Here is a 12,800-nt window from a genome sequence, read left to right as displayed (position 1 = left end):
TAAATATTTTTATTAATCAGGGACCTTGTTAAAATACAAAAATATAGGGAAATTTTTTAAATAAAAATTACAAATTTTTATCTCAATAGACCCTCAAAAGGATTTGGAAAATGATCCATCAATAAATTGTCAGGCACAGGAGACTACAGTGACAGCAAGTCCCACTGAAGAAGCTCAGACCCCAAACCCTGCCTCTGGTCTTAACAAAGACCACCAAGAGGTAGAATCAGTTGGTCCAGGAAGTACAGATACAGATGATCAATCAGAAAGTCCAGATGAAACAGATGATAGGAAATATCCAAAGGATACAGAAGGTGAGAACAGCCAGAGTTTCCAGGGTGGAGAACAAGGGCATCCGCTCCCTTCAGAAAGTCTGGGTGAAGACCTCTTGGATCCAGAACCCAACTGTTCTCCAAGTGACAAAGTGGGAAGAACAGACGCACACTTAGTGAGCAGCTCTGCAGCCCTCCCTGAGCATGTGAGCGACAGACCCGGAGCTTTGCAGGAGCCACCTGTCCTTGACCCTCAGGATACCCAGAGTCCTGGGCATTCCAGTGCAGGGCTGGAGAGCCAGGACACACTGAGGAAGCGACTGCCGGCACCAGGTGAGAGAACCCCTGAGCTTGTCCTGTTTTGTACTGTTCTTTTCGGAGAACTTCTCTTTCCTTCATAGGATTAAGGCCTTTGCACCTTGCCCAAAGTCACATAAAGAGATATAACTGACTTGAGATTAGAATGAGGTTTCTCATATCCTAAACTAGCTCATTCCACTACATTAAGTTGCTTCCCACACATAAGCTGTGTTTTTTAACAGTTTTTATTTATTTGCTGTCTGTATTAATCCAGTATGATTTTTTTAAAGGCATGACTTTTAAAAAATTTACCTCTGGCTTTTTCCTTATTTCTAATGAGCATATCTTCACTTTCACTTTTTAAAATCTTTTACTTTGGGGGAAACTAAATGCTACATAAATCAAGAGATAGGTATATTTAAAAACCAACATCAGTGGTATAGGACCCTTAACTCGGTCATCTTTCAGTTTTATAGGACTTTAAGCAGATTAATTTTTCTATACCTGATTTTCCCCACTTGTATATTAAGGAGAACAGCATCGTATGATTCCTTACAAAGATAATAGTTGGAATGTGCAAAGTCCTTACACGGGAACTCAAGAGATGAGGATTCTAGTTGTGGCCCTACCACTTCCTAACTTGGGTGAACTTAGGCAAATCTCTCAACTTCCTGGTACTTCAGTTTCCTATTTGCAGACTGAAGAAGTAGGACAAGATGCTATCCAGCTGGTCTCTTCCAGCTTTTTTTACCTTCTGTGATTTTATGGATTTGGACTGTGTGGATTTGTATTTTATAAGTACTCTGAAAGCTCAGTCTGAAATGCCTATTTGCCAGAGCAAAGAAATATAAGACATTCTGTTCATCAGGGACTTGACTAAGGGCTACAATTCCATGTTTCACCATAAGTCAATGTCTGATCTCAAATATATGTTTCATTAGTTAATATTAGAATAGTCTGTAACTTCAGGGAAGGCAAGGGCTAGGTCTCTCTCATTTATTGTGTTTCTGTGGCACTTGGCACAGAGAAGTGACTTTATGAATATTTGTTAAGTGAATGAATGGATATGATTTGTATGGACCATTATCTGCCATCAGAATTTCACCGGTATGCAGGGTCACTGAGTAGAGGAAGAAAATACTGTTTTAAAAATGCAGTTTATGTGTGGGAAGCAACATAATATAATGGAATGAGCTAATCTAGGAAATGAGGAACCTCATTCTAATCTCAGCTTGGCCATGTCTCTTTATGTGACCTTGGGCAAAGCCCTTAACATCCCTGGACCTTTTGTCACAATAGGTAAAGTAGGGGGCTACAGTAGGTGATCATTAAAGATCCTTTCAGTCCTTAAATTCTGTGACATGATATTTTAAAAACCCGTGTTTTGGTGTGATATAACTAAATGAACTATCGTTTATAGGTGAGGATGACTCTACTTCTTTATGTTAATAGAGTATGTTATTTGAGTTATTTCTCCAGTAAGGGTTATGGGCAGTAGTCAGCTTTCATTGTTATATGAGGTACTTGGCTGGGGTCAAGCACACATCTAGACTCTAGAGTGACTTAGCTCAGAGTCTACAAAATACCGCGCTCCTTTTCACCCACACATTTTATGATTGGTGTCTCACCCCACACCTACATTTTTATATAGTTCATAACTTTTCTTAACCTTGTATTCCTTGCTTTGTATACCTCGTTCACTGTTTCAAGCTTGCTTTTGTAAGCTATTTTGCAAAGGTAAGCTATTACTGTACAGTAATCTCTCCTGTCTCTAAACTTAATGTCTCTGTTATTAGTATATTAGGGGGTCTTCAGGAGCCTTTTGAGATGTGAACACTGGAATTAGAGCATCATTGCCCTGTGATGTTGAGTCTTGTGTACATTATTTCTTAAATCCCTTCTTAAATCACATGTTAGATACGTTTGGCTGCAATATTAGGATGCTTGTTTCTTTGTCCTTGATGTAAGAGCCAGTGAAGGATTGTGGGTGTAGCAACACTATCCTGAAGTGAATTTCACAGCATTTCATTTTATTCTAAGTAGAACAAAGGTAATGGTGAGCCACAGGAAGTTAGCTTTGTATAAAACAAAATTTTATAAAGTATGGAAATCCTGTCAGGTAATTCTTTGCTTCGGTAAGAGGTATAAAGGTATACACACTCTCATTAGTGTACTGTCTAAAAATAATGTTCCTTTTTTTTTTTTTTTTTTTCCCCAGAGGTTGAGAGACATCAACAAGAAACACAAAAATTGGAAGGAAACAAGGAGAATGTACAGGATACCATAAGGAAGATTAATAAAAAGGATTTTCGGAGCTATGGTAAGAACAAAACTAGTCTTACTGTAGTGATTCACATTCAGAAATTCTCAGAGAAGTACCTAGAAAACTAGCAGATTTAAATAGTTTTAACATTGTTTTAATATTTTTTTTTAATGTTTGATAGTAATATTAGAATAGAGCAATAGAGTTCTGGGGATTTTTCCCTTAGGGGTGGCAGCCAATATTTTGCCATCCTTAACAAAATGGGAATTCCCATCTGAGGAAGGGCTTTTCATAAACAAGAAACTAAAACTGTTCTTTTTTTAATTGAAGTAAAGTTGATTACAGTATTGTGTTAGTTTCAGGTGGACAGCAAAGTGATTCAGTTATATATGTATATTTTTTTCAGATTATTTTCCATTATAGGCTATTATAAGATATATGAATAGGGCTTCCCTGGTGGCGCAGTGGTTAAGAGTCCGCCTGCCCATGCAGGGGACACGGGTTCGTGCCCCGGTCCGGGAAGATCCTGGAAGATCCCACATGCCACAGGGCGGCTGGGCCCGTGAGCCATGGCTGCTGAGCCTGCGCGTCCGGAGCCTGTGCTCCGCAACGGGAGAGTCCACAACAGTGAGAGGTCCGCGTACCGAAAAAAAAAAAAAAAAAAAAAAGAATATAGTTCCCTGTTAAAGCTGTCTTTTCAATGAAAAAGAAAGTATTAACTTCTCAAATGGCATTTTTACATTTTGACTGTTTAGGAAAAAATGGCCTATCTACAGGTAGGTAGTAGATACTTTTGAGATGGTAGAAGAATATACGGATAGTTCATTTCTAAATCACATCAGTAGCTATAGCAAAAAACATATAAACTTAGATTTTACCTTTTAACAAAGATGTTGTTACCTTCAAATTTCTTCTTAAGAAATTAAAGAAAAAGTATTTCCAGTAGATTTCAACAGCTGAAAGTTTAAAGGACTTAGGCAAAAGAAACTCACCACAGGTCAGTAAAATCTGACAGCGTATCTATCTGCCTTTTTTCAGTTTACCACAGGCTTTACTTCTGACTCACATTCTAATTTTGTCTTTTATTTTCTGTTTCTCTGATAGGCTCCATCTTTCTTGGCTTCCTGGTTCTGATTCTTGTTTTGCTAAGTTCTGTTAGTAGCTATTATTCCTGTCCAGCCCAGCAAGTGCCCAAAAATCCAGCTTTGGAGGCCTTCTTGGTTCATTTCAGCCATTTGAAGGATAAATTTCCAGGCCAGAGTTCCTTTCTGTGGCAGAGAGGACGTAAGTTTCTCCAGAAGCACCTCAATGCTTCACACCCCACTGAGCCAGCCACCATCATATTTACAGCAGCTCAGGAGGGAAGAGAGACCCTGAAGTGCCTCAGCCACCACGTTGCGGATGCCTACACATCTGCCCAGAAAGTCTCTGCCATTCAGATTGATGGAGCTGGAAAAACCTTTCAGGACAGTGATAAGGTCAAGGAGTCAGTTGACAAGAAGCTGAGCTCTGGATTTGAGAAGGGCCAGAAGGCTGCTGTGGTCCACCGCTTTGAATCCCTTCCTGCAGGCTCCACCTTGATCTTCTACAAGTATTGTGACCATGAGAACGCTGCCTTTAAAGATGTGGCCCTGGTCCTGACCATCCTACTGGAGGAGGAAACATTAGAAGCAAGTGTCAGCCCAAGGGAAACTGAAGAGAAAGTGCGAGATTTACTTTGGGCGAGGTTTACCAACTCTAACACTCCCAGCTCCTTCCGCCACATGGATTCAGACAAACTGAGTGGACTGTGGAGCCGTATTTCCCACCTGGTGCTGCCTGTCCAGCCAGTGAGGAGCATAGAAGAACAGGGCTGCTTTCTATAAGCTAAGCACAGAGTTGGTTATGTTCAGCATGGGTTTATTAAAAAGTCAGTTTAAAAGCCTTCCATTTATATGGAAGGAGGTTGACGAATGTGAGGAAATAGCCTGGAAAGCACAAATGAGCTTATTTGAGAAAAGAAATTTTCATTTTTTACTTTTTGTAAAATCTTTCTAATCTAAGCTTGACAAAGCTAAAAGTTGACCTGACTTTTTTTCCTTGCCTTTCAAGCAAATCAGATATATATAACTGAGGAATGTTCTTCAATCCAAAAGTAGAGCAACAGAATCATTACATGGGAAGATAATCTTCTCAGTAACTACAGAGTGATTTTTGTTTTCTTGAGGCTCTAAGGAGCCTTTTGGATAGTATTTGGACTCAGATTAAAGCAATTACAATTATAAAACTGAAAATTAAAAAAAAATTTCTATCACATGTTAAATATTTTTAAAATTCATTTTAATAACCTAGTTGTGGGATTACATCTTATGCTTTTTTGCACTTTTGAATAGTATGAAAAAGGAAATAAGAATTCAAATACTTATTTACCTAAATACTATATGTAAGGCACTGTGTTTTTGTTCCGTTAATGAGCTCTGAGGGAAAAGCAGCTGTGCTCAAGAAGTGTTCTTAAAAATTGAAAACAATGGAGGAATTGTTTATAATCACTGCAAATGAAGAAATTCCAATTGGCTGTGTCTTCGCTTCAATTTTCTTGAATGATTTACAGCAGTGGTTTTCAGGCTGTCTACTGGCACCCCTCCCCTTTGTATCAAAGAAGTTCTTCTTTTTCCCATTTTATATATTGGGCTCCCCTCCCCCGTAAGATTTAATTGGATTTAATTGGAATAAAGAGTTCCACTAATAATGAAGTTTGAAAATCACTAATTAAGTGAAAAAGCATCTTGGAAGATAGGAAAAAAATGAAAATATTAAAACTCATGAGTAGGTTGAAAATAAAATACAGGTTTATCAAGAGACATGCTATTTATGAAGAATGAAGACTTACAGATGAATAGCAGAATGTATAAACTACTATTTACTAGCATATTTCTATGCTTTTGGTTAATCTCTGTTATCATTTCTGTCTCCCCTGAATGGAATTTTATAATTGTCTACAATGAGAGTTTGAGTGCTTTAAGCAGAACAGATTTTAATAACCAGTTGAATCATAGATTTTTATATAGGTACATTAGCATAACTTTACCATACTGTTTACTTATTATACAGTGATGGAACGTTTATCTAATGCAGTTCATTTCTTGGCCAGCTAGTTAGAAGTATGATTAGGTTAACAATTAGAAAAATGCAAGAGATGCTATACTTAGTGAGAGGAAGTGGAAATGGTAGATAGATTCTAAGAGGTTTTAACAGATAGTATTAATTGTTGGACCATGTTCTGTGATTGTAAGAAAGCTTGAGAAAGATGTTTATGGAGACAGTGATTGTTGATTTGCATCTCAACCCCGAAGGCAGAACTTTAGTAAAATGATCTTGACCTAATGAAGGATTTGTCCCATTACATGGCATACCTAGGAACTATCACCATGAACCTGGAATATTTCAGTTAGGTTTTGGCCTCTGAAGTCATGTGACTAAATTATGGAAGGATTTTCGGAAACAGTAAGAAGATATAGGGGTCTTTGTTGATGCCTAAACAGAGAGCATAAAGACATGGGGGGAAGAATCTATTTGAAAGTGTTTGTCACAGGAAAAACAGATATGTTCTAACCAAGACCTGACATTGTGCTCAATTGAACGTAAAGCCATACCTAAAGGAACTGTTTTCATTTGGGACTTTGTGAAGGACTCTTCCGCTAGATTTGAGGAGAGACCTTCCTGAACAAAAAGTTAAAGCATAGTGAATATAATATCAATCCAATTTAAAATCAGTGGAAATTGAAGAAAAATCTATATGCCATATTCAATATTTTTTGATATTTCTGGATCTCAGATGCTAGCATTACATCACACAAAACCATTGGTGCCTTGTAGAACTGGTGCCTGCTGACCTGTGCTACCTCAGATTTATAAAGAACCAGTATGAAGTGTGCACATCTAATCTGTCAGTGACTCAGATCACAGCTGAGACAAAGATGGTTTCGTCATTCAGTTGAATATGGTTTTTCATCATTTCCTTTCAGTATAATTTAGAAAATATTTCCAAATGTCACAATTTTTTTTTTTACTGTTCAGCCTTTGTTAAAAAAACATGTCTCCTTCCATGTATAAGTGCAATCAACTGAAACTGTTGTCAGTTTTCTGTCCACTATTTCAAAAATCATTTTTAAAAGAAGCAGTATATTAGCTCTGTGTCCTCATGAATAAAATGATTATTCTTAAAGCATAAAACTTTATATTTTTTAAATGTACAAATAAAATCTATTATCTAATGTACCCTTAGGTTAATTTCTATTCAATTGTACCTATTTTTTTTACATTTTTCAAGTTTCTAAATTTTCTTTTGTGTGTCTAGTAGTTCATCTTTCATTACTATAATAGATAGTTTGCTTGTTTGACTTAGAACAATGACTTGTGGGCATTTGATACGATATATGATACCCAAACATCACCATTTAATTATTATCATAGAACAACTCTAATTATGTTATATATTAATATAAATCACTTCTTGAGTGATACCAGAGTTCTAGAACCAACTGGTAGAATTATAAACTGTCTCTCGACTTGAGTTTTTTCCCCTGTGGGGTAAATTTTAGGTTTCCCAGTTAGCTCCCAAGCAATGCTGTTGTTTCTACTTCTAATTTTTAAATCAATAAAGTAATTTAAATATATTTCATTTGAAAGCTGCCAAGCTTATGTGGTAAGGTTCAGCAGGCCTGTGACCCACCATCCTCCAGGTAATGACACAGTTGAACAGTGTTAGCAGCTGAGGTGGTTTTGACCCTTTCACAGTTTTTGTTTGTTTTATACAGGAAACATAAGGAGCATTGATGATAAAATATAACAAATTCAGCATGTAAAAGTGATACTAATTCAGCAAGATGATCTTCTCTGGGACTATATTTGCATACATCTGACCAGTTTCTATGCAGCATAGTCAGGTGTCTAGTACTTCAAAAAGTAATGTTAAGCAGAAGATATAAGCATTATAGCTGATTATCATTTATTGGGAATAAAGCTTATATCCATACACAGTTTATTTGTATATCCATACACATGTTCAAATAGGAACATGATACCTTTTTTCTTTTATCATCTGAAAATAAAATCTAACAATTATAAAAATAAACCAAGACATCTTTGTAAAGCCCTCAATATGTCATTTTATAAAAGCGGTTTTAGTCTGCTTTTCATGTTGAATGTATGGTTAAATATTAATCTTTAATATTTTGTCCACCAATCTGAGCATAATATATTTCATTTTGAAATTTGTTGAAAAGTTAGTGGTTCTGTTTTCTCTTGTTTTTGTTTTTTTCAAAAATTAAAGTACCTTTAACACTACCACTTGTTCAATGGGAATGTTGATGTTTGTCTTTATATATGTATTGTGAATATTAATGATTATGAATCACTATCATAATCCATAGAAATATGATGAAATGATTATTCTAAAATATTTCTAAGGGTATCTATGAGATTATGAAATACTGAGGCTTATGAGTCACGTGGGAAATACTTGCTATGAATAATATATTTGCAAAGAAGGTGTTACCAATTCTAGAGAGAACTAAAGATATCTGTGTAAAACAGTTTTTCCAGATGACTTTAAAATATGCCTTATTCCTATTATGTTAAGTTTTAGGTATTAGGTTGTAAAGTAGCTGATGATGTGGGCCTAAATTTGCCTCATTCAGACTGAGACTGGGCTACTGAAACTCACTTCCAACTAATACACGGCCCTATCAGTTCTGTATATGGCAGTGCTTCTCGATCTGTTTTTAAAAATATACAAACTAGTTAAGAGCACTAGCCTTATCCAAAGGGCCTGAGAACACAACCAGTATCCCCTAATCTGTAAATAATTGGTAAAGATATAAATAATTCAGTTTTCAATGCCTTTCCTTCCAGAATTATATGCTGTGTTTACTCCAGCTTGTTTTGATGTCTTTAAAAATCCATAGATTGGTTCCTATACTGGGAAATGATCTCCCACTTTTCCTCATTGAGGCTTCATAAACTAACTTTGCCCTTGGCTAAGAGCAGTTACCTGAACCAAAAAGAATATTTTTGGACTTGGGAAGCAGTGGGCTCAGTAGGTAGGGTAGAGCTGGCAAGAAGATGTGAAGGCCCGCGGCGGTTCCAGCCTTCCTTCTCCCTGTGCCCGCACTAGCCTCAGCCTTCTCAGCCCAAAGCTCCAGGCAGCTGCTTCTGGTTGAGCGGATTACAGGAGATTTAAATCTGTTTGCCATCCCTGTCATAAAAGAAACGGCACATTAACTTTCAAACAACTGCAATTTGCTTTTTTTTTTTTTAACCTAACAAAAAGAAACGGGCTTTGCCAGTATTAATGTCAAAATTCTTGGCATCCCCCTTCTTCCTTATGTAACCATGATTGTGTTTGCATTTGTTTCTTATAGATGTTGAAGAAAGTGCCTTATTCAAATTAGTTGTGTGGTTTTACGAAAAATACATCTCCTTAATTTTTCTCCATTGACTCATTCTTGATTATAGTTCCCCAAGTAGCAAGTTTATAGAAATGGGCATATGGTCATTAATGATGGGGAAGGAAACTGCCCTCCTTTGGTAACAAGTTCAAGAGCTAAAGAATCCTGTGAGTGTCAGGAGGCACCAGGCCATCAGTTGCAGGCCTCATTTAGCATTCTTCCTTTGCTCTTTCTACTTAACGAGGTTTTCTTCAGTAGGAGAGAGGGAGGGCTTGTAAGTAGAGCTCTGGGAATTGCTCCTAACCTAGGTGTGCTGATTGGGAATGTGTTAATCTTAAGAGTGGACATTTTTCAGTTGTGTGTCGGGGGTGGGAGAGGACAGTGTGTTAAGAATTTCTGCGGTAAAATGTTGTCAAACCAGAGTTAGAGCGCAGAAGCACCTGAATATCCATCTCAGCCCCTCACCCACCCTTCTCCCAGCTTTCTGTCCCCACTGTTTGTACCCCACTAAAAACAACAGACCTATCGACATTTTATTGAACAATTTTCCACCAAATCTGAATTCAGTTTTGAAAATCTGATTTATTCCTGCAGTTTAGAAAAATAGGAACTCTTGGGAGTCAGCATGTCTTAAGTAAGAGCTTTCAGTGGAATGGGCTAAAGTCAAAGGACAAGATGAGCCTGAAGGCAAAGAACATAGGGTTTTCAGCAACGTGATTTTTTAATTCATAAACTCACAACTAGAGGATGTTAAGATACTTCTCCAAATACGTAGGAACAGACTTAAGCCTCAATACTGTGAAAACTGCTTAATAAGGAAGAGAGGTGCTATGAGTTATTTAGTTACTGTAGGAATTGTAATTTTAAATAGTGTACGATAAAAATGATGTCAAGTCTGAAGTTGCAGTCTGGGTCATGGAACGTTTGATGCAGAAGCTGACAATGGTTCTTTGCTTGACCAAACTTTAGTCAGCCTCCTGAATATTTTTCTAGGCCTATCTGTGTACTTCTTTGGAAAACACAGTTTTAGCAAGAATCCTGCTAAGTCAATTTAACTAGAACCCCACACCCTCAATATCCTACCTGGCTCCTCATCTTCCAGCATCCCCTAGGTGATGTCTGATCACTCTGGCCTGATAGGTCAGTTTAGCCAGAACCCGCGTTTCCTTGGTGTTTCCTCTTAGTTGTTTTCCATCCCTGCTCCTTGGCTATAAATTCCTCCTTGCCCAAGCTGTATTTGGAGTTGAACCCAATCTCTCCCCACTGTGACATCCCACTGCAGCGGTCCCTATACCTATAATGAGGGTCCTGAATCAAGTCTGCCTTACCATTTTTAACATGCGTCATTGGATATTTTTTTCTTTAACAAAGTAGCTTCATCAAGCTAAACTAGGGAATGATCTTAGCTACTGAGTGAAGTCCTTAGCTACTTAAGGAGATCCTGTTTCATATATGGGCAGGGCACACTTTACTGAAGAATCCACCCACATGATACATGAATTTAGGGCCTCCGGAGGCCCTCATCCACACAAACAGTACAAATGAGACACAAATCGTCTTTTTTGACCTGTAGCCTGACACTTTTTAGGATCCCCGATTTTCTAATATACAAACCAGTACTTAAGATGAACCGTCAACTCTGTAATGCCTTTTATTATTATATTACCTAAGATGCCATTTTAACATCTTTTTGTAACTCCAAACATGTAACAATAATTGAATAAATTCACGGGAAATTGAAAGACACAGAGCCATCAATCATCACTAATCATTAGAGAAATGCAAATCAAAACTACAATGAGGTACCACCTCACACCAGTCAGAATGGCCGTCATTAAAAGTCGACAACAGGGCTTCCCTGGTGGCGCAGTGGTTGAGAGTCCGCCTGCCAATGCAGGGGACACGGGTTCGTGCCCCGGTCCGGGAGGATTCAACATGCCGCGGAGCGGCTGGGCCCGTGAGCCATGGCCGCTGGGCCTGCGCGTCCGGATCCTGTGCTCTGCAGTGGGAGGGGCCACAACGGTGAGACGCCCGCGTACCACAAAAAAAAAAAAAAAAAAAAAAAAGTCGACAACAAATGCTGGAGAGGGTGTGGAAAAAGGGAACCTCCTATACTGTTGGTGGGAATCTAAGTTGGTGCAGCCACTATGGAAAACAGTACGGAGGGTCCTCAGAAAACTAAAAATAGAATTACCATATGATCTTACAATCCCACTCCTGGGCATATACCCAGACAAAATTCTAATTTGAAAAGATACATGCACCCCTATGATCATAGCAGCACTATTCACAATAGCTAAGGCATGGAAACAACCTAAATGTCCATTGACAGATGAATGGATAAAGAAGATGTGGTATGTATATACAATGGAGTATTACTCAACCATAAAAAGAATGAAATAATGCCATCTGCAGTAACATGGATGGACCTAGAGATTATCATACTAAGTGAAGAAAGTCAGAAAGACAAATACCATATGATATCACTTACATGTGGAATCTAAAATATGACACAAATGAACCTATCTACAAAACAGAAACAGACTCACAGGCATAGAGAACAGACTTGTGGTGGCCAAGGGGGTGAGGGAGGGAACGATTGGGAGTTTGGGATTAGCAGATGCAAACTATTATATATAGGATGGATAAACAACAAGGTCCTATTGTATAGCACAGGGGACTATATTTAATATCCTGTGATAGACCATAATGGAAAAGAATATGAAGAAGAATGTATATACGTATAACTGAATCAATTTGCTGCATAGCAGAAATTAACACATTGTAAATCAACTATACTTCAATAAAGTTAAAAAACAAAAATAACACAAAGCCAAGAGATGCACCTTTAAGGATCAGAAACGGTACAAACAAAGTGCCGAGTGGGGCTAAAGCCATAGGCCTCCTGGGCCTGCATCCAGTCAGGCAGAGGCTCTGGTGTGCCCCATGTGAGGCACACCAGTTTGGTTATATAAGCAAGATGGCTGCTAGGCAAGCCCTGCAAAGTTAGTATTGTTATCCACAAAAAGTCAGTAATTCTTTGGTTTCAAGCAGCTTTTTAAAAAAACATCTTGTTTGAATGCCTCCTGTAAGTATGCTACAAGTTAGTTTCATAATTTCTTATATGCCATGTAGTTTGGCTGGAGAAAGATAATTTGAATATGCCCCACTGTCTTTGTGATTATAGCCAGTAATTTCATCACACGATGTGGGGCTATAATTACTTGTCAGACACATTACTGAACAGTGCAAACGTATGCTTCTGGTTACTAAATCACCATGTTGGTCTATTGTCAATGATATTGCACAACATTTTATCAATTTTTCATCCATTTGTTTATGAGTTTCACTGAGAAAGTAAGCTGTATGTAGAATATTCTCCAGGTAAAATCGAGATGAATGGCTTTTAGAAGAATGTCAGTATGCTTACAGGAAACTAACGAAGAAGTAACAAAAAAACTTTAGCGACTGCATTTGATTTGAAAATTTAAGTATACAGCAGCAGCCAGAATAAACAGGAGCCACAGCACAAGAGCT

General features: G+C 37.8%; 1 protein-coding gene across 3 annotated transcripts in view; it reads left to right on the top strand.

The window, feature by feature from the left end:
- The window catches only part of LOC132439920 (torsin-1A-interacting protein 2-like), a 36,937-nt gene extending 28,783 nt beyond the window's left edge, over window positions 1-8,154 (top strand). For all 3 annotated transcript variants that reach the window (XM_060034793.1, XM_060034800.1, XM_060034784.1), the window contains 3 exons: window positions 90-605; window positions 2,791-2,892; window positions 3,940-8,154. In XM_060034793.1, coding sequence (XP_059890776.1) covers window positions 90-605; window positions 2,791-2,892; window positions 3,940-4,700 — 1,379 coding nt within the window. In that variant the 3' untranslated portion in view covers window positions 4,701-8,154. The remainder of the gene's footprint in view (window positions 1-89; window positions 606-2,790; window positions 2,893-3,939) is intronic.
- Window positions 8,155-12,800: the final 4,646 nt, after the last annotated feature.

Source organism: Delphinus delphis, chromosome 1 (assembly GCF_949987515.2).
Source record: "Delphinus delphis chromosome 1, mDelDel1.2, whole genome shotgun sequence".
NCBI classification, from domain to species: Eukaryota; Metazoa; Chordata; class Mammalia; order Artiodactyla; family Delphinidae; genus Delphinus; species Delphinus delphis.
The sequence above is the reverse complement of the archived record's forward strand: the minus strand, read 5'-3'. Positions and strand labels throughout refer to the sequence as shown.